The sequence below is a fragment of the Aythya fuligula genome, chromosome 2 (genome assembly GCF_009819795.1).
Source record: "Aythya fuligula isolate bAytFul2 chromosome 2, bAytFul2.pri, whole genome shotgun sequence".
Taxonomy (NCBI): Eukaryota; Metazoa; Chordata; class Aves; order Anseriformes; family Anatidae; genus Aythya; species Aythya fuligula.
In genome coordinates, this window is record NC_045560.1 from 21,307,245 (window position 1) to 21,328,736 (window position 21,492).

The window sequence follows — 21,492 nt, forward strand, 5'->3', positions numbered from 1 at the left end:
AAGCATGTTGGGTTCATATGGCTTTGTTTGTGAATATATTTTACTTCATATTTGTTAATCAAGGTGATTAGGAAGATGCACTAGTCTATAAGAAGTATGGATTCTCTCTTATGACAATTTTTATAGTGACTAATCAATATAATATCCATCTGGTTTTCTGGCATAAATATTTGCCTAATTAGTTAAAACCACTATTTTTAAAATGGCTTTTGATACTATGGTCTCATTTTTTGACAGCATCAAAACCTTATAACAGAAACTATGATTATGAAAGAAAGTGTTGATATGACTTAACATGGCTTGCAGGATTTTTCATTAAACTGCATCCTGAATAAGTTCCATAGTGACTGATATAATAGGATGATTTTGGATGAGAAGATAAATGCAGATGGAATGAAAATTAAATGTTCTGCCAAATTACATTTTCTTCCTGTGAGTCTTCCACAGTCTATTTCTTTCCCCATTAAGGAACATTCAGCTCTCAAATTAGATTTCCAGAATATTGAAGTAGACAGAGATATTATATATCAACTCTGATGATTTTTGTCAAATTACAGCTTCTTGGGATGTAATTTGGTATGTAATTTTAATGTTTCTAATGGTTCAAGATCTTCATAGTATTGAAGAAAACATAAGAATACTTAGATGAATTGTGAAATCATATTTATTCTAACTTCCACAGAAAGTTTGGGTGTTTGTACTTGAAAGTTCCTCAAAGGTTTATTTAATTCATCCTTGTGCTAACAGGTGACAAGAAGTTGATATATAATATCATCATTTCTAGCAGATGTTTGTCATGGCTGTTCTTAACAACCTCTAAAGATGGAGACTCCCTGATCTGTTTTTATTTTGTGTTATGTATATTTTTGTCCTGTGTTAAAGGTTTTTGTACAGTTAAAATCTGAAGGCTTTCCTTCCTGTTTCCTTTAAGTCCTCCTTTTCCTACTCATACCAGACATAGGGAATAATTTAATTCCATTTCTTTAGGGCTCATTTTCATAATTAAAATTGATTATCTGGTTGAATTAATTATTCCCAACAATTAATTACCTGGTTTCTCTTAGTCTTTTGCACAAGCCCAGTTATAATCTTTCCTTATAATTCTTGTTTCCAAGTCATCTGAAAACCCTACTTTCAAACTTTTCTGTATCTTAAACTGGATACAGAATTTCATGAAGGACTTTTCCTAGACTGAATAGATAAGAAATCATTGAGTCCTCACTTTCTTGAAATTTTGGTAATGATTAGTATGGGTTGATTTACTTCTGCGAAGAATTCCAGACAATTTTTAGATCTAGTAGTTAGCTGCTTATGCCTTCCTATAAACTAGTGCAAAACAAATATTTTTTTTTTTCCACTGGTTATATTAACAATTATATTAACAATTATATTAACACAGTTGATAAATCTCCACAACCTGTAGTTAAAACGTATGCTTACCATCTGATTTTTTACAGACAGAAAAGAATTTTTCTCTGCACGAAGCTGTCTTCCAGGTTCCATCAGTATCTAGGTATACACATGCCAATGCCTGTTTTGGTTCTCCACTGGACCACTTGCTGTAAACTAATCTCCATCTGTCAGTCCATTGATATGTGCCCTTGGTCTGGAAGTAAAATCCATGTTGTAATTTCAAGGCTGCTGATAGTGACATATTCACTACACAAGATACTCAGAGGACTGTCATGTAACTGGTATCATAGAATCACAGAATTTCTAGGTTGGAAGAGACCTCAAGATCATCGAGTCCAACCTCTGACCTAACACTAACAAGTCCTCCACTAAACCATATCCCTAAGCTCTACATCTAAACGTCTTTTAAAGACCTCCAGGGATGGTGACTCCACCACTTCCCTGGGCAGCCTGTTCCAGTGTCTAACAACCCTTTCGGTAAAGAAGGGTTGTCCTAACATCCAACCTAAAACTCCCCTGGCACAACTTTAGCCCATTCCCCCTCATCCTGTCACCAGGCACGTGGGAGAACAGACCAACCCCCACCTCGCTACAGCCTCCTTTAATTTACCTGTAGAGAGCGATTAAGTCACCCCTGAGCCTCCTTTTCTCCAGGCTGAACAAGCCTAGCTCCCTCAGCTGCTCCTCGTAGGACTTGTTCTCCAGGCCCCTCACCAGCTTTGTCGCCCTTCTCTGGACTCGCTCGAGCACCTCGATGTCCTTCTTGTAGCGAGGGGCCCAAAACTGAACACAGTACTCAAGGTGCGGCCTCTCCAGAGCCGAGTACAGGGGGACGATCACTTCCCTAGCCCTGCTGGCCACACTGCTTCTTATACAAGCCAGGATGCTGCTGGCCTTCTTGGCCACCTGAGCACACTGCTGGCTCATATTCAGCCGACTATCAACCAATACTCCCAGGTCCTTCTCTGCCTGGCAGCTTACTATTGCCACCTTTTTGTGCTTGTAAACACTAATTGCAAGAAGATTTGCAGTGTCTGTTATACACAAATATGAACACAAACAAATTTTCTTTCTGCCCTCCAAAAAGTATCTAACATTAATTCAGAACAATTTTTCAAGTTTGGGGAAATGGAAGTGAATAAAAAGGGGACATAAGTAAAGGCACAAATTAGTTTTTTGTTCCGTTTACCACCGTCATGTTGGTACCACCATGAAAAGGCCTGGATGGTGTGGGTGGAAGTGTTCTTAATAAGCAGTGCTGATCACCATTGCTTTGGTTGTAGTTATCATGACTGTGATTCATGGGGAAGAGTGTAGCATGTCAAAAATAACACCTACCATCCAAATGTTCACCTCCCCTGTCATACAGCTGGTCTATATGTCTCAAAGATGGAAAAGTTTGTTGTTTTCTTTTTTTCCCATTATATTCTAATTTTTTCACGGGAGCAATTACACCATGAAAACATATATCCATTGCTTTATATGTACAGTTATATCATATAGACTAAAGATTCCCTTAATTAATTTTTGCCTTGATTCTGTCCAGAATTGTATTTTTCTATTGCGACTAGAGTAATGCTACTCTGGAATTATTTGTGAACATAGATACACATATCAAAACCATTCCTTCACAGATCTCTCATATGCAACCAGAGATATTATGTCACTGATGACTCAGGTAAAAAAACACATGAGAAGAGGGCAGAATGTACTCATGCATGTTGTTCCTAGTATATCTTTTAGATTAAAATAAACTGATAATGTTGGAGTTTTCACTATTTATCATCAAGACCCTCTAAATGACTACAAACCATACAAAGCATTGTTAAATACCGGCTTGCAGGAGTATTTCCTTCTGCTAAAACACTTAAAGAGTTCTTAGTTTGTTAAAGTCTCCACTGCATCCTTTTTGGTGAATGCCAATGTAGATGGGTACTGCACTGATATGCTGTTTTCTGCAGTATAGTGGCAGAAATTCCTATAGGTTTCAAGATGAAAGCATACAGTAAGTTCAGCCTCTGTGTCAGCTTAACTATCTGTATTGCATGTGTTCTTACCATGTTGCTGTTAAGACCAATCCACAGAGGCTCTCCATATTCCTGTGCAATTAAGAACAACAGTGACTGGCTATATGCATCTAAAATGCTGGCAAGTTCCGAGGCATTGTTGTTGCAGAATTTTTGTGCTTCCTCCCAGTTCATTCTAGAACGAGTGACAGAATAGCTAATGCCATCAGAATGGTCAAAAGCAAAATCCAACACTGTTGCTGAAGACTTAAAGAATTTAGGATCTGGAGGAATAAAGGAAAAGAAAAACAAAACACAAGAACAGTTATATTTGGAGAACATATATTTGACTTGAGCAAATGAATAACAATATTATTTATGAACCTACTAGAAAATTGCTAATTTGAATACACCTTCTCATATAGAAGTTCTCAATAGATCTTCTCATTAATTCCTTTTAAGTAACAGATAACTTCAAAACAGCAATGAGCTTTCTGGATGAAAGAAATACATTTTCAGCTTCTGGGAACTTGGTACTGTTGTAAATTCTCAGAATTTTACATAGCAGAGGTAACTTCATACCATGAATCAAAAATAGTACACCTGCTCTGCTTTTTCAAAATACTCTTTGTGACTTATCATCTTCATGACTGTCAGGTTTATTTGAATGTAAAACTTACTTACCACTTACATATCTATAGATTATTATTAAATTATGTAATTATGTTTATGGTTTTTAGCTATTTAATTACACTTATTAAAATAAGATCATTTTGCTTTTCTAACTTCTGATTTGCTTTCCTAAATTCGCTTTTCCACAAGATTGCTAAGTAGCACTGAGATAAAAGAGGGGCTCTTGTTTTATTGATATTTTACCTAAAAACAAACAAACAAACTGTAACATAAAGCATGTTAAATAAAAAGTTAATTTTAATCTTTGTGATATAAATCCCAAGTTTAGTGATACAGAACTCACCACTATTCTTCTGGCATATATACCCACTGGATTTATAACATGGCTCATCACTCCATTTTCCTGTATTATCAGGAGGACCTCTCTTCAGAGCAACACAATCATACTGTTGGAGAAAGGGAAGGAGTATGAGCATCCATTGGTATTAGAAGTTATAAAACAAAGTATTCTAACCCTGTGAAGTTTCAGCCTTTTTTTTTTTCTTTGAATTCTGACATTGTGGGTTTTTTATTACAGCTCTGGAAACACCCTCCATTTTTCCCTTTCTCTCCTTTCTGGCCTCCTCTGTTATAGACAGCTCCACCTTGGTATTGTCTTGCAAATCTTTTCAACCAGCTTATTCATATAATCATTTTCAAGAAGACATATTTGAAAGATGCTGTTATTTTCAAGAACTTTGTCACACTTTCTGTCTCAATGAACAGCTCTAATATTTTTAATAAAAATGAAAAAGTAAAATAAAAATGAAGGCCATGATTTGTATTTGGCTTGCAAAGACAAATAGTGCTTATTCTTTACAGATGTGTCTGACTGATGATCCTTGACAGTAAGTTATCATCAACTTTAGTTCTTAGAATATCTCTTATTTATAGAAGATCAAGTGCTGAGTGCTTTAGAAGCTGGAACTTCAAATTAGTTACAATCTGCAACAGCCTGCTATGCTGCCATATAAAAAGTTTAGGAATGCCTGGTTTAGTGGGTTTTGTGGTCTTACTCTGAAGAAGATTAGGTAGAAGAAAAGAAGCCGATCATGAAACAGTAGAGAAGATGGGCAATTGCTTTTTAAGCTTGAGCAACTTTTTCAATAATATATGAAATATTATTTTTCAATAATATTTCATTCCTTTGGAAATCATAGAATGAAAAAATAACCTAAGTTGGAAGGGACACAAAAAGAGTCCAACTCTTGGCTCTACACAGGACTACCCCAAAATCAGTCCAAACACTTCTTGAACTCCAGAAAGCTTGGTGCCATGACCAGTTCCCTGGCGGAACCTGTTCCAGGATCTTTCAGAAGAGGATTTTCTGAAGGAGAGAATATGTTCAAGGTGAAGAAGAGAATTAGAATGTAACTTAGTGTATTCTGTTTGGTGGTGGTGGTGGTGATTGGTTGGTTTGTTTATTTGTGTGTGTGTTTTGTTTTTTTCTGTATGTTTCCCAGGAGTATTTTTAAAGCTGTAGTGAAGTTTAGTCAATGTATTGTGCTGTATCCTATTGTCTTTCTGAACACCTTTGACTAGAATGTAATGAGCAGAAGCAGAATGAATTGGCTGAGGTGCAGATTTAGCTGGTTCTCTAGTATTATTTCTGACTTCTCTGCAGGAGTAAATAGCAAAATGAAGGATGGTTGGACAGCAAGTAGAATAGTGACATAGAAAGTGAAAGGTAAGTTTTGAAAGGAAGGTATGGAAATAAATGTGGTTCAAATTTGTAGAAAGCTAATTTGTTTACAACATTATGGGGTTGACCTAGGTAATAACTGCTTTAGAAATTTGTTGATACCTAAAAATAATTTATACCTATTAACTCTTCACAATTCAGTTACAATTTTAAATGTGAAAGAAGTAGAAAAAAAATGAACTCTTGCATGCTCTCCTTTTTCAAAAATGATTTAACTTATCAAGCATGTGAAAATGTTTCTAACATGATAACTTCTAAAATTTGAATTCTACATTTACATTTTCTCCAAAATGAACAGAAAATTACTACAAAAAAAAGAACATTCTATCTGTCATTCTGTCCCAGAATACTTACAAATTCTTTGGCAATCTTACAACGATATCTTATTCTCTTGTGCTCTGAGTTAGCTTGTAGACCCAAAAATTAAAACACTGTATTTCTAATCCCAGTTTAAAGATACACATACAATTTGGAGAAAAGGCTGAGGCAAAGTCTGAAGCAACATGAGATGTTTACTTGAAGTGATATTACTCTCCAGATTTAACTTCATTGTAAACTCTGAGTGATATTTACCTGTAACCGATTGTGACCATCTTCTGGACGTAGGCTGTCAAACAAAATGGGTTCTACAAGTTTTGGAGAACCTGGAGCCCAGTTTGTATAAGAGACAGTCCTTCCATCAGCCCAAACAAAGTTGAGTTCACTGAGTACATCATTCAAGCCAATCCAGGGATCATAAAAAACATCCTTCAAATGGTAAGTGAGAAAAGCTGGAAAAAAAAAAAAAAAATAGAAAAAAAGGTGAACATGTCATGTCATCAGTCAAGACATCAGCTCATAAACAAATTTTTAAGCATTTTGTTCATTTTGTTGAAGTAATTTAAATGCATTTAAATTAGCATTTGATCAGAACTGTACCCAATTTGATTATGTAAAATTTATTATGTCAATATTATACTAGTCCTTTGCCCATGTAAAGTCTCAAAGAGTGAAAGTATTTGGAACTATAAAGCAAGATCAGAAAGGCAGAAAGTTGCCTGACTGCCATTTTGTCTAATGAGTTCCTTTAGTTCAACCCTCAAGATGAGCCGACTGACTGACAGAACTGCAAATGGAAGCCCAGAAATGCACTTAAGGTGAAAAAGTGCCCTCATTTGACATTGTACTGCTGAATTAATTTGCAGAATTTAGGCAGTCATTTCAGAGAGGTATAATAAAGTATCTTTTTCTGTTTCTGGCAAAAGCAGACCATGGGTTCCTTTCTTTTTCTTGGTGTCAAACTCTATGAACACTACATCTGGATCTTTTATTTTGTGGTAATTAATACCCTACAAATAACATAAAGCAGTTTGCATGGAATGGGAGGAAGCAACCTTTAGCATCATTAGCATGAAATAGATAGTTCTAGTTCTTCAAAAAATGTTTTGTGTTGTGGCCATATAACTCATGTTAAGTATGTGTATTATAAAATACTTGTATTTACATGCTGTCTCTTTTTGCCATATTCTTATTTGCAGAAAATGACCAGTGTCTACAGAATAAATGCTATTACCTAAAGGGTCATTGTACTATACCTTGTACTTGTTCATTTGTTATGGTAGCTAGGTGTCCTCCAAGGCTGATACAAGCTCTACTTGCAGTATGCCAATATTGATAGGAAGAACCAAAGAATTTGTAACACTACGAAAAACAAGTTAGGCCATCAGTGAGTGACACCAAATGGAATTTATGTTTGCATTGCACCAGTTTAAGTAGAAATTAGCCCCATCATACAAGAGGAGAATTTTCTAGAGCTAGCAGGGGCTCAGCTCTGTAACCAAGTCAAAACCATTCATACTTTTTAAATTTACTCCATACCATATCTTTTTGAAAGGAACTCTGAATGTCACAACAAAATTCAAACAGACCTTTATAAACTATAAGCTTTATAAACTATAGTTCATGGTAGGAGCTTGATGAGAACTTAATGTGTTAACTGTTCTGGAGAAGCCCAGCCCAGGACTCCATGTGAAATCATCGGAACTTTCTGAAAAGTAGTTTTGGCCTATGGTATTCTCATGTGTGTATTCAGCCTTTCCCATTTACTAGCTCTTTTATAAATGGAGATGTATGATGGCTTCTTAAAAATAAATGTATATTATGATTTCTTTAAAAGTGCATAGTCATGTAGTCACCACACTACCACACTCACCCTGGCAATAGTTTTGGCAATTATGAGTGTGCCCCATGTGCCCTCTCCTCTCTGCTGTACCGGTAGCACTCTCAGAGAATGCCATACTCAGTTTGCGGAAAATAACTCTAACAAATCTTAAAATAAATAAAAATAAAAATAAAAATAAAAATAAAAATAAAAATAAAAATAAAAATAAAAATAAAAATAAAAATAAAAATAAATAAAAATAAAAGTAAAAGTAAAAGTAAAAAATGAAAGTTTAAAATTAAAATTAAAATTAAAATTTAAAAAAAAAAACAACACAACACTGTACTGGCATATGGGTGCTTTCAACACAATATTCTTTATGTTAGAAAATAGAGCCCTTGGTTAGTAAGCTCATCAGAGTTTTTCCCTTTTAGGGAGAGGAAAGTATATTACATTGAAGCTAGTTTGGAAAAATCAGGCACTATTTCTGATTTGTCCCAGCTCAAATGATTGACTGTACACTACAATTAGTGCTTTCAGTTGAATTCAGTTGTAGGTTTTTTTTGTTAGTTTGTTTTTAGTATATACTATGTAACAGTTTTCTAGTGTATCTCAGATTAATACTCTTCAAAAAAAATCTATAACTATAATTATGATTTAATTTTGTAAGAATTAGGTAGCTGGTTAAATTTTTAACGTGACTTTGGATAATCCCTGTCAAAAGATATTTGGAATACAAAAGACCCCTTGTGTAGCTTTAGGTATCTTCTCAAGGACAAATATCATTGCACTTAGATGCATGTTACGATACCTGATTTTTAAATAAAAGCCAATCTTCAGGACATCCTCCTGGAGGTGAAGTTACTGCTGGACCAAGTGTTGCATTTATGAAACTTCTGTGCCTCTCACAGATAAAGCCATTTGAAAAACCACAATTGACATCATTCCACAAACCTGAAATCAGTTTAAATATAGATAATAAGACATTGATTCAAAGACAGAAATTTGTGGAAAACTGAACTCACTTCCATGCTTATAGCATTGAAGGCACTCTGTCTGGGAATGTAAGACTGTGTGCTTCAGCTAGACTCTACCTCCATCACTGCTTGCAGGAGGACTTTGATCCTGCTGTGACTGTAGTAGCCATAAGATACGGCTGACATGGTGACTCTGAGTGAACCCACAAACAGCTTTGTTATATTTAAACCTTCTAGTGGAAAGTAACAGTTTCACAGTGAAAACACAACTAAATGTGAAACTCCATATGTCTGTTAGGTCCTTGCTTATATGTTCTATTCTTTTGCTAAATACTCCCTGATTATTTTTTTGAAAGAAAAATTTGCTATTGATTTGAATAGAACATACTGCTCGTACAGCTGAAAAATCAATGACTGTTTTATCCTTGCATCCCTATCGATGTCAAATCTCTTATGGCAAATGTTGCCCCTCAGTTAACCTCAGTTATAATGACTACACTTCATTATGTATATTTTCCCTCAGATTACTGGGAAAGAATGGATTAAAGTTGACAAAATATACTTAGCAAACATGGGAAGAATTATACCCATAAAAATATATATTTTTTAAAAGTAGTGTAACTCACCATTTTTTTTATTTAAGACTACACAATTTTCTTGATGATAAGCAAAGTTGGGTTCATTTGCTGCCCAAGCTGCATAGTACACTGGGCTCCCATCCATCCAACTGAAAAAAAAAACAATAAAAATCCACACAGTAGCTGTTGATCAGACAATGTTCACAGGCAGTTCAGGAAAAAAAAAAATATATATATTTTTATATACTAAAAATATGTATTTTGAAATATTTACAGCTGAGTCTGTCTATAATTTGATTTTAAACTAGGATTAAAAAACATTAGATTAAAAAAATCCTGCCTGCCAAGTCCAAGAACAAAATTACCTTCATCTTTAACAGATCTTATCTATGTATTTGTAGCATGGATATTCCTTATAAAAATGCCATTTAAACCAGTGATTTTACAAAATAGTTAAGCCAAGGGAGAGCACATGTTTCAATATGCAATATATCTCTCCAAAACTGCTTTTAACTCCCTTGCAGGTGTCCCTGCAGAAGGAACTCTGGCAGGACAAAACTTCATTTTATGAATTATCACAGAATCACAGAATCACAGAATTTCTAGGTTGGAAGAGACCTCAAGATCATTGAGTCCAACCTCTGACACTAACAGTCCCCACTAAACCATATCGCTAAGCTCTACATCTAAATGTCTTTTAAAGATTTCCAGGGATGGTGACTCCACCACTTCCCTGGGCAGCCCGTTCTAATGTCTAACACTTGAATACCTACCTAAACTGTTGATCGGCATTCCGAATTAATCCTATGAGATATGACTCCAATTTGCCATTTTTTAATATCTAAACACAAAAATATACTTTTTGTTAGTGCTTTCTCTTACTTAGTTATCTGATATTTAAAAGTGTATATTTTGTGCTATTGAAGCAAATAGATGAATACATGTTTTATGAACAATCATGACTAGTCACCAGAGAGGACTCCTGTTGAAATAAATATAATAAATCACATACTTCTGCTTTGTTGCTTTTACTGATGATTCCCTAGTTTTGGCTGCTGTACTGGTGGTATAATCAAAGCTTTCAAAATGTGTTTGTGCTTTCAATTTTGAAAGACACACAGAACACTTGAGAAAACTAAATAAATAAATAAACAGTATAAAATAATTTGGCACTTAGCAGTAAGTAAATGTAAATTTTTCTGTACTTAGGCAGTTGTGTAATTCCTGTGTCTCAAGCTGTCTGTCCGCTACTCCTTTCATATCCTATCCCACACATAATAAAAGAAAACATCTAATTACGTGACACAGAAAGGAGGTTGTGGGAATACTTTGGTATTAATAAACCAAACAGAGTTCTGGCAGAAGTCTGAACCAATGCCTATGCTACCTGATTGTTAGCATGACCCTGCCATGGCCCACCATGTGCCCGCCAGCATCATCTCAAGCAATGCTCTTGAAATACATGGGTGGTTTTGATATGTTTTGCAGCAAAATTAATTCATGAAGTTACAGATTCTTTTACAAGTCAGTCCCTGACCTGAGGAAGGACAAATCTTTCTTTGGTATGTAACCATCAGAACTACCCTGGCAGTAGCCTTAAATCTGCACGTAACACTGCACTTCTGAATATGGTATTTAGATGAGAACTATCCTGGCAAAAGGACAGTTTTGTCAATATCTGCCTGTTCATTGCTCCTTATACACATTTGGTCATGGGCAAAACTCATTGAACATTGAAATCTACTGCTGATAAAATGTAGTAATATTATGCAACAAGCATGTCCTCCTGTACTTCACAAACATATGCAGTAGGGTGCATATATGATGTATATGGTAAAATATATGGTAAAAAATTAATTTTCTCCTTACATATTTCCACAAAAATTTTCTTTGATTATTATCTCCAATGGTAGCAAGATCTCCATGATTGTTTCTGCAGAATGTTCTGGCTTTTTCCATAGAGCTACTTTCTGTGCTGAAGAAATACTGTTTGACCCCTTTTATAATCCATCCATCCTCTGTGACTTCATACACTGCAACACAGAAGAGGAGTCTCTGTATTCTGCACAGTCCTTACAAAAGTTGCTGTTGTTCCTTTGGATGCAAGGAAATAAAACAGAAACTTACTGGCAGAAGGACCCACAGGTTCTGGCTTTAAGGGTGTCCCTGTAACAAAATGGGAAAGAAATGAAGATGTAAATTGTTTCCTAAATATTGATCCAATGTTAAGTGTTCAATTAGTGGAAATGATCTCAATGAGATTCAAATTTCTATCAATAAAGTATATATTTATTGAGTATCTTTGGTTCAAAGTAAGAAGGAAGGTTTGGGATGTATTTCAGCCCTACATCTCTGTCTTGGTAAACTTTTGGTAAGTGCCTTTTGAAGGTTGACTAAACTTTCTTGTTTCTGAAAGAAAACAAACAAGTAAAACTACTTCAGTGTTGGTGTACTCTGCACAACAATAAAAGATTCTGTATGGATGCTGTCAAATTTGAGCAAGAAAATCAAATACTAAACAAATTTATCCTTCAAATATATATATATATATATATTTTTTACTATTCATAAGTTGGTGAAACTTATTTTTTTTCCATGACACTACTTTGTGGAGAATCACATTTGATTGAAAACCCATGAACCATTGAGAAATAACTTAAATGGAAAAATATAACAGTGAATGGGACACTGGAGCAATGTATCTAAACATGCAAGGCCAGGAGCTACACAAATGTAAAACAAATATCATCTTTGTAAGTTTTTTTCCCCCCACAGGACTTCATCGTGTTTTTCTGTGTTGCTGTATCTGTAATTGTTTTAAATGAAGTGTGTGACATATATGCTTGAGTAAAAAACCATCATGTCACATTATAAAAATATTCTCTTGCTGGTTGGTTAAAAGATTTAAATGATAATAACTACATAAGATCTGCAACTACAAGGAAATTCCCTCCATCTGAGAGATCCAAGAAAAATACAGTTTAATGTTAAAACAAAGTTGATAGTTATCAGTTGAAGCATTGTATTCTGAAAATATTGATATATATTGGTCTATTTTTCCTTCTGTAAAATTTCTGTGAAAACAACCAAATTTTCTACAAGCATGCAACTTGCAAAATTTCCTATTTTGATACAACATGATGCAACTTAAATTCTTTTTCTAAGGTGATCTTAGAGTAAAAAATAGGAGTTGGACTTAGTGATCCTTGTGGGTCCCTTCCAACTCGGGATTCTATGAAATAGCCTACCTTTCTTTATTTCACAAATCCAGTCATGACTGTATTCACAGTGCATGGTAATCCATAACCTGAAAGACTCTTCATGGATTGCTCCACAATGTTCAAATCCAGTGTCATCAAAAGAAAGTTTTTTTGTATAATTCACCTACAATATAAACACAGCTTTGATTTTTATTCTTATCTTACAGGTAAAAGAGCTGAACTCTGGAAGGAAAAAGAGGTAGCACCAAAATGTTTCAAACCACTCCTTACTTTCCTCATGTGGCTTCACATGACTCTATGTGGGCTATTAAATCAATATAGCATTTTGTAGGAGAAAAAAAAAAAAAAAAAGTCTCTCATCTTACACAGCATTTAATAGACCATTTAATTGATGCCAGAAGTCACATGAAACCTCTTCGCTGTGGTGTGGAATTGAATGAGGCTATAAATCAAAAGCAGGGGAAAGGAACATTGCAATATATCACCACAGACAAATAAAACCATTCTCATATATTTGTCACCTAGATAATTGTCTCTGTAACTAGTACCCCATGTTAGCACTGTTTTGATGGTTTTACCTCGGGGTTTATCGGTCTTTTTATTTTCCAAACCAGTATGAAGAATAATGACCATGAGTTGTATGTAATGGTAAGGCAGCCATTTCTGGGAATTCTTATACAGCCTTCATCTGTGCCAGTAATGTAAACAACTCCAACATTGAAAAAGCCAGAAGAGAAACTGGAAAGTCTGAGCACTCACCGGGGATCTGTCACTCCAGGAGTACCCACCATCAGGATCCAAATGATGTAAACCTATCCAGAAAGGCTGAGATGATGGAGATTTTTTTCTAGAATGTGAAAAAAATATATATTAAGGAAGAAAAGGACACATTAGCTGTGTTAAGTTTTGCAAGTTGCGTGGGACAGTAACTCACACTTACTGAAGGTTTTGAGTAGTCAAAACTTTGAAACCAAGAGTATAAATGTATGTAATAGTCACAACAATTGGCTGATAAGTACTCGGTCCGTAACGGTGAGGTAGGATAAGTGCTTCTGAGGATTTAAAGACTAAACTGTTGAATTACTAAAAGGAAATTATAGTTGAAATTTTAAAAAGAAAATGATGTCGGTCAGTTAACTCTCTTTAGCAAATAAGTGCTTACCACCTAAAATTTTCCACTTTGGAAATGGCTTTGTTGAATATACAGTATATTGATTTTATTCATTGATGCTGCAATTATTGTGTTCTTGGAAGAGTGAAATGTTTATATTTACTTGAAGTGACAATTTATTTTCAAAATGGTTCAATGAATAAAGTTACAAATGAGTCTGAAGGAGAAACATTCAACTGATTATTTTTTTATTTTTTTTTCTGTTGGTTTTGTTTGTTGTTTCTTTTTTTAATTTTAATAGTTTGTGGATTTTGATTAATTTTAGCAACTCCAAAGATGTCTTTGGAAATGGTACCTATATTTTTTTTCTTTTTTAGATATTATTTTACTCACATTATTAAGTTTTCTATCATTCTTTGCTCTTCTTCACTATTAATGGCAGCCAAGTCTCCTCCTATTTCTCTGCAGAAATCTCGGGCTTCAAACCATGTTTTCTTTTGGTTGTTTTCTCTAACAAAAAGCTGTAGATAAATTTTAGAGTAGAACATTATGTTTACAGTGTGTTAAAAATATATCTGCTGACTGCCACGTATGGCAAAAATAGGGAAAACATTCCATTAAAAAGATCATATATAACATTGGTCAAACAATATGCTACTTGGATAACCCTACTGATGCAGTGATAGTGATCATTGCAGAGATTTCCATGAGTAGTCTGTGTAAAAGCTTACTACAATATGGTACAATAATGTGCCATTCTCTGAAGTTCAGACTTCCTATGAATTTGGAACTCTTCTATCTCATGAGCAGGATTATTGGAAAAAGTAGTACTTACTCTGAAGCATGAATTAGTGCTATTGCTTGTATCCCAACCCAAGGGACATTTGGAATAAGAAATTCTTTCAGGAGCAAAAGGAAGAGTCATTTTTTCAGCTAGTTTTTTGCAGAGAAATTTTGCCTTTATTTCACAGTTCTGAACATCCCACAGTCCAGCTGCATTTCCAGTCCTTAGGGCAACACAACCTGCTTCATTCCCTTTGTGAGATACGAAAGAAAATTAAAATGTGTTTTAAAGTGCTTCCCCTGCTATTTTTACAGTTCATACAATTCATTTACAAAAGTCTTTGAAATATTATATATAGTGTCTGCTTTGTAAAGAAGAAACCAGCAAGTAGAGTACTTCACTATCTTCACTGTCCCCTGAAAAGCTTTGTAGCCCAAATGCATGAACACTCACTTGCCTAGCTTTTTCCTGTGCCACTCACTGCAAGGATTTGGCAGCCTGTTCCACCAAGGAGCATGCATCTTTCTGAAATGTTATCTCCGTCATCTGATGAGTTTCATTCTCTGCTCTCAGAATCAGTGGAACAATAGTCTGTGACTCTCCACAAAGCAATTGTGGAGCTGCTATTAGTGTATTACTATCAATCTTAATTTCTAAGATTACTGCATACACCTCAGTGTTAAATTCCTAGCCTAACCAAACTGCTAGATTCCTTGCCTCTGTATTCCCCAAATGTGCACATACAGAGAACTCATTCCGCTTCTACTTGGGTGGAAGTTTTGTAGTGAAGAAAAGAGCAGGTAGACCTGAAAGAATCAGCAGGTGTCCAAGGCTGACATCAACACAGGATCGGGTATTAGCCATGTGTCAGCTATTATGAAAACAAGGAGAGTTTTTCAGGGACCCAGTGGGCAGGGAATTAGTTGCAAGTGAGAAAGTCCTTATATTGCTGGGTTCAGAGCCAGAGAAAAACAATCTGCCTGCCAGCATGTGGGGAGCATGGGTACATCTGGCTGCCAAGCTGTCCTGTCACATTCTTAATTTTCTATATTAAAAATTGGCCCTTATAATGTAGATTAAATAAAGCTAATTGCAATGAAAAAGGAATATATATATATTCCTTTTTTTTGTGTATATATATATATACACACAAAAGAAAGAAGGAAAACAACCAAACAAGAAATCTATGCAACTAACCCTCTAGTGCTTGGAGTGCTTACTTAGAGGTGCTGGCAGAGCACGTCCAAGCCCTGACTGCCTCCAGGTGCTGTCATAGCAGACTAAACTGATGTCACCAAGAAACAGCCCAGGAGAGTCCAGAAGCAAACCCAGAGCTGGAAATGACACTAGCTGAGACATATTTGTGATTATCCTACTGTAATTTATGCCTCTTTATGTTGATTCAGTTACTGAAATGTTTTTATTTGCTGCAGTAACTCAGAGGGTTGTCTGGGATTACAGAAGGGAAGCCCTGAGATAGTCTCCTTTGACCAAAACCTTAAGGAATGACTACTGACTACTTGCAGTTGCAGTTTCAGCAACCTTGCAGGTTGACTTCAGGGATGCTACTAAGTGCAGCGTCACAGGAAAAGGATTGGTCTTTGGGGAACAGCTACTGGCAAGACCAGACAAAGATCTCAGTCCTCAGTACCTACTCTGTCTTTGCTGCTATTGAGAAGTGAAGAGGCAGTGAGAAGGGCAAAGGTGTACACATGCTTTGTGTAAGTCTCTTTTCCTTTACATTTTTCACATGGTGAAATAAAGCAATGCCTGAAGAAGGCTGTCATGTTGACCATATGTCACCAAGGCTGGGTGCCAAGGGAAAGATTTACAGTTGGATGCTGTCATACAGGGCAGGGAACCCATCAAAACTGCAAGATTTCACGCCTTAATTTCCAAAAGCATATATATGTGACATACCCCAAGCATGATATCTTGGGGACAGAGAGGAGCAGTTGTGGACAGATCAATGAGGATGCAAAGGTACAAAGATCTGCCTAACCATTACACCATTTCCTAAATGACATTTGAAAGCTTGTAACTTCTGTGTCCTTCTTCTCCAGCACAGGACTTTAAGATCCTGCTTTTAAACACAAACTACAAAGACTGCACATAAAAAAGAGTACCAGGCATTGCTGAGTTCCAGTTTGTGTAGAAAACACCTTCACCAGTCACCCATTTGAAGATCCCTTGCTCTCCTGTGTCTGTGAGACCAATCCAGAAGTACTTCTCAGAGCTCAGACCAACAAAGCTGGTCAGGTAGGCTTGCTCATATCTGAAATGAGGTGAGAAGTTAGATGGGGATGAAACTTAGTTATCCTTTAGTTTGCTGTTTCTCAGCATCCTAAACTATACAACACTAGAATGAATGGAGTCATTCCCTTTAGGGAATGACCCTCAAACCCCTTTAGGTTTCCTTTTTTGTGGAAATGCCTCACTTAAGTGGATACCAGAGGAACTAGCTTCAACAGTAGTCAAGGCTGTGATATACTGAAAAACTGCTCCACACAGAGAAGAAGCAATTGTGATCTTTTCTTTGAGTACTGGAAAACATGAAGGTGTAATGAACATTTGGTTAGTGAAGATGTACTGTATTTAATATTTTTCTCCAGAAAAAGGTCATTCTTTTATGGTTCCATTTTTTTTTTTCCTGACATTCTCAACTATTTTATAAAATGTCATAATTTTTCCACCAGAAGTACAATGTTTAGATTCTTCTCATACCTGTCTGCTATACTTGTTAAATAACCACCACTCCTTTCACAGGTTTTCTTTGCTTCTGAAAATGTTAAAGGTGTATGTCCAACTAGATAGCAGTAAAAGCCATGCCTTTCCCAGCCCTGTCAAGAAGAGCACATGTAATACACTTGTAGATAAAGAGCATATGTTTTAGTACTTGAATTTCAATGTACAGTTTTAAATCCACACATTTTTAATATAAGCTAATGCGATAACGTATTCACTTGAAATCCAGTAGACATAATAATAAAGTTTTGTGAGCCTACAGAGAGAGATTTAATTTATATGATTCCCTCTCTTTCAACAACTAATAAATCATACATTTTAACTAAGAAAAGTCAGAGGCATGTAGAATGGGGAGTGTATTCAGATGTAGATGAATAAAACATTTCTTTGCTCAGAACCACAGAGAATGGTCTGTGTTATAGTGAGACACTGAGTCAAATGTACTTACGTTTCTAGGCTAAAAGAACTGTAACTAGGCTAATTAATTGATTTAACCCATCAGTTCACTTTAAAAGTCCAACTGAAGATATAGCATAAAAACTACCAATGATGAAAGGTCTGGAGCACCTCTCCTATGAAGACAGGCTGAGGGAGTTGTGGTTGTTCAGTCTAGAGAAGAGAAGTCTCTGGGGAAACCTTATAGGGGCCTTCCAGTACAGAAAGGGGGCCTACAGGAAAGCTCGTGAGGAAATGTTTGTCAGGGACTGTAGTGATAGGACAAGGAGTATGGTTTTAAACAAAAACAGGTGAAGTTTAGATTAGATAGAAGTAACAAATTCTTGACTATGAGGGTGGTGAGGCACTGGCATAAGTTGTTCAGAGAAGCTATGTATGCCTTATCCCTGGAGGTGTTCAAGGCCAGGCTGGATGGGGCTTTGGGCAACCTGATCTGGTGGGAGGTGTCCCTGCCCATGGTAGGGGGGTAGAACTGGGTTATCTTTAAGGTCCCTTCCAATCTAAACCATTCTGTGATTCTATATTGAGAAAGAAAATATTCAAAATTACAGCTGAATTCCAGTTTCCCCTTCTTTACCAGCTCAAGGTATACTTGCTGCGCCCAAGAAAGGTTAATGGTTAATGTATATATATATGTATATCTGTGCTCAATATTTTGTATCTGCCTAGTTCCAGTTAGTGCAATGAGCCTCTGCTATGTTCCCTGCTATGTTCCCTGTGGGAAATGTTACTAATTATTGAGCACTAGTAAACAGGAAAGTAAATGGAAGAAATAAAGAGAAGAATAAAAGCAGTAGGATACAATAACTTGTTCTGAAAATAAATTCATTTATTAAAAAAAAAAAAAAAAAAAAAAAAGATTGTTTTGATTTGACTTCATTAGCAATTAGATTTCTCATCTTACATCACGTCACTGTTCAAAAATGGTTCCCAGTTTCTACTACATCTTAGATAACCACATATGGTTAGTAGAAGAATATAACATATGCACAAAACCACAGTAATGGCTTTAGCCTTTTTCGCAGACCATTCTGAAAATAATGCGGATGACTCATAATAGCAATAACAAAATTAAGAATAGCTTTACTGTAAGTAAGAGAATATATTGAAAATTATCACTCTTGATTTACAAACACACTTACTAGAGGAAAAAGATAATCTCAATGTCAAGTGGACCTTGTGAAGACAATGAGTTTTTGTTAACCAGATTATTGAAGATATTTTATTGTTACCTTCAGACAGGCAGGATCAGTCTTTAGGGTCCCAGAAACTCCCTGTAGTGGCTTTCTTTTGCAGATATAACCTAAATTCCTATCGCAAGGAATGTCTGCCCAGTATCCATCCTAGGTGCAATTTAGGAAGAGGTGAAAATTAGCCGGACAGGATGTGTTTCCTTTAGAAATTTTATTGGTTATTTTTTTACAATATTTCTTCAGTGGGAAAACAAAGTTCTGTGTTCTTTGAATGAATTCCAAGTATTCGTGCTTAAATGTGAGGTTGTGTTAAATGTCATAGGCAGTCTGTTAAGGTTTGCTTGGCATATAATGTACACCCACAGTCAGATATGAGCATTTATCTAGTTATCTCTAATTTAATTTAGAACAACCATCCTTTGAGTGAATAAAGACATCATTCTCTAGTTCTGTGCACTCATACTAGAAACAAAAATGAAACAGTATAATGCTGCAGAAAGGTGGGATAATTTTACCTCTCCTGCCATAACAACACAATCTTCTTGTCCATTGATTGCATGGGTTGGTTCTCCAGGCAACCATTTGGTGTATGTTACAGGAATCCCATCACTCCACTCAAAATACATCTGCATGCTGAGGTCATTCAGGCCAATCCACAGCTCATCTGTAGCTTCTAAAAACAAAAATCCACCTGTGAGAGACACCTGTTCTGAAAGGAGATGAGCTGAAATTGTCATGTTTCAATACAAATTTATTTGGATTAAATGACAGGGAATTTTAAGATCTCATTCACATTCTTCTTTCAAGAAGTTAAAAAGTGAGATACCAGAAGGAAATGAAATTCCTTAGCTTTATCAGTAAAAGCTGCTCCCTGTAGCTATAGCTACAAGGTATCTGAGGCAGAAAATCAGCCCAAACACTGTAGCCCAAATAGAGTTGTTTTTTGCTTAAAGTGATTTTATGCAGTCAAAAACAAATGAAAATCAAACTGAAAACAATGAAAAATAAAAGAGAGAGTGCTAAAGATTCCTCTCGTGTTTATGGGGATTTTTGTGATATTTTTTTCTTTTTATTTATTTTTAGCTATATATCTGTATGTTTCCCTGTAAATAATCATATGAAACAAATAAGAAACTTTTTTTAAATGCTGTAAAATTTAGAATAATATAATTTCCCAATTGTCATAAACACCTCCCTATATAAATACTCACTGTAACCAAGCTGAGATAGTATGAAGCCATGCTCTTCAGGATTGTGAATACTGACCAGATTGCCATTGCTCTCATTGCAGGAAGTTAAGGCTTCTTTCCATACCCTGGGCTCTCTATGAACCACATAACAATGACCTGCATAGGGCAACCATCCTTCTGGGCATTTAACTGGCAGCGCATCCCCTCAAAATAAATACATATTTCAAGTTTTTAAATGATGCAAACAATACAATGACATTTGAAATCAAATAATAAGCTAATTCAAGTGAAAACTGAGTGATTACAAATAAGCAGTACTTCTATTCATTCCTCAGATGTGTAAAACATTTTAGTCTGTTTGCTGTTGCACATTGTACTTTTACAGAAAACATGCTGTATTTAAAAAAAAAAAAATCATAAAATAATGGAGCCCATGGTAACTGGTCTTCACTAGTGTGAAATGTTCGCTTTTGGATGGGGAAATATTTTGAAATTGCACATTCGATGTTTTCATACAATATATCCCATCCAATTTTATTTTGCAAGTTTCATACAGGCATTATTACTGCAGCACAAGTAATTCCATGGCTTTCCCTGATAGTTGTCACTAAATTAATCACCAAAGAAGAAAAAAATAAAACAGTGCAGTGGAAAAGTGGTCTGAAGGAAGTCGATCTATTTTGCCATCTTTGCAGGTCACATACAATCTCATAGAGAAAGGCTCTAGCCTGTTGGTGGCATCTCCCAGATTTCAGTGAGAATCCTAGATCTTTTTGTTAGAACATGCCTCAGGGATGGTGAAGCACACCTAACTTTATTTTCTTTCACACTAGGATGTACAGTCTTGGTACTTCTGTGATAACGCATGGGATAGATCATTGCCTCTGGAATCATGTATACTAGCATGACTTAAAAATTGCTTATGTGGTTCCTAAGTTTCAGGAACATTCCCAATATTTAAATGTATTTGGTTTAAGAAATAAAACACTCTTTGTTCTGTTCTACTCATCAAAGCAGTAGACAAAGCAGTTTCACATCAAGTGAAAATGACCTTTCCTTTTTTTTTTTTTTTTTAAGTAGCTGTGGAATTTCATCTAAGTGACACAAATTTTGCTTTTATCAAAGGTTTTCTATTTGCTTGACATACCTGATGGAAGACTGAAAGGATCCAATGTGAAGTTATCCTTTTTACAGATATAGCCAACTTTCTTCTCACATGGCTGGTTTTCCCATTTAGCATCTCTTCTGGGATTTAGTACTGCACAGAGTTTCTCAGGCTCAGGAGAAGGACTTCCTTCATTAAG

General features: G+C 35.6%; 1 protein-coding gene across 1 annotated transcript in view; it reads right to left on the reverse strand.

Annotated features, from left to right (window-relative positions):
- Positions 1 to 21,492, reverse strand: part of LOC116485494 (macrophage mannose receptor 1-like) — a 34,311-nt gene that overhangs the window by 4,610 nt on the left and 8,209 nt on the right. Inside the window, exons 6-25 of the mRNA XM_032180891.1 lie at positions 21,336 to 21,482; positions 20,210 to 20,392; positions 19,514 to 19,671; positions 19,038 to 19,148; positions 17,329 to 17,444; positions 16,731 to 16,879; positions 14,656 to 14,855; positions 14,214 to 14,341; positions 13,469 to 13,556; positions 12,737 to 12,872; positions 11,616 to 11,654; positions 11,358 to 11,521; positions 10,262 to 10,329; positions 9,537 to 9,637; positions 8,745 to 8,887; positions 7,368 to 7,473; positions 6,367 to 6,563; positions 4,396 to 4,498; positions 3,471 to 3,703; positions 1,441 to 1,606 (exon numbers count right to left, since the gene is read on the reverse strand). Coding sequence (XP_032036782.1) covers positions 1,441 to 1,606; positions 3,471 to 3,703; positions 4,396 to 4,498; positions 6,367 to 6,563; positions 7,368 to 7,473; positions 8,745 to 8,887; positions 9,537 to 9,637; positions 10,262 to 10,329; positions 11,358 to 11,521; positions 11,616 to 11,654; positions 12,737 to 12,872; positions 13,469 to 13,556; positions 14,214 to 14,341; positions 14,656 to 14,855; positions 16,731 to 16,879; positions 17,329 to 17,444; positions 19,038 to 19,148; positions 19,514 to 19,671; positions 20,210 to 20,392; positions 21,336 to 21,482 — 2,736 coding nt within the window. The remainder of the gene's footprint in view (positions 1 to 1,440; positions 1,607 to 3,470; positions 3,704 to 4,395; positions 4,499 to 6,366; positions 6,564 to 7,367; positions 7,474 to 8,744; positions 8,888 to 9,536; positions 9,638 to 10,261; positions 10,330 to 11,357; positions 11,522 to 11,615; positions 11,655 to 12,736; positions 12,873 to 13,468; positions 13,557 to 14,213; positions 14,342 to 14,655; positions 14,856 to 16,730; positions 16,880 to 17,328; positions 17,445 to 19,037; positions 19,149 to 19,513; positions 19,672 to 20,209; positions 20,393 to 21,335; positions 21,483 to 21,492) is intronic.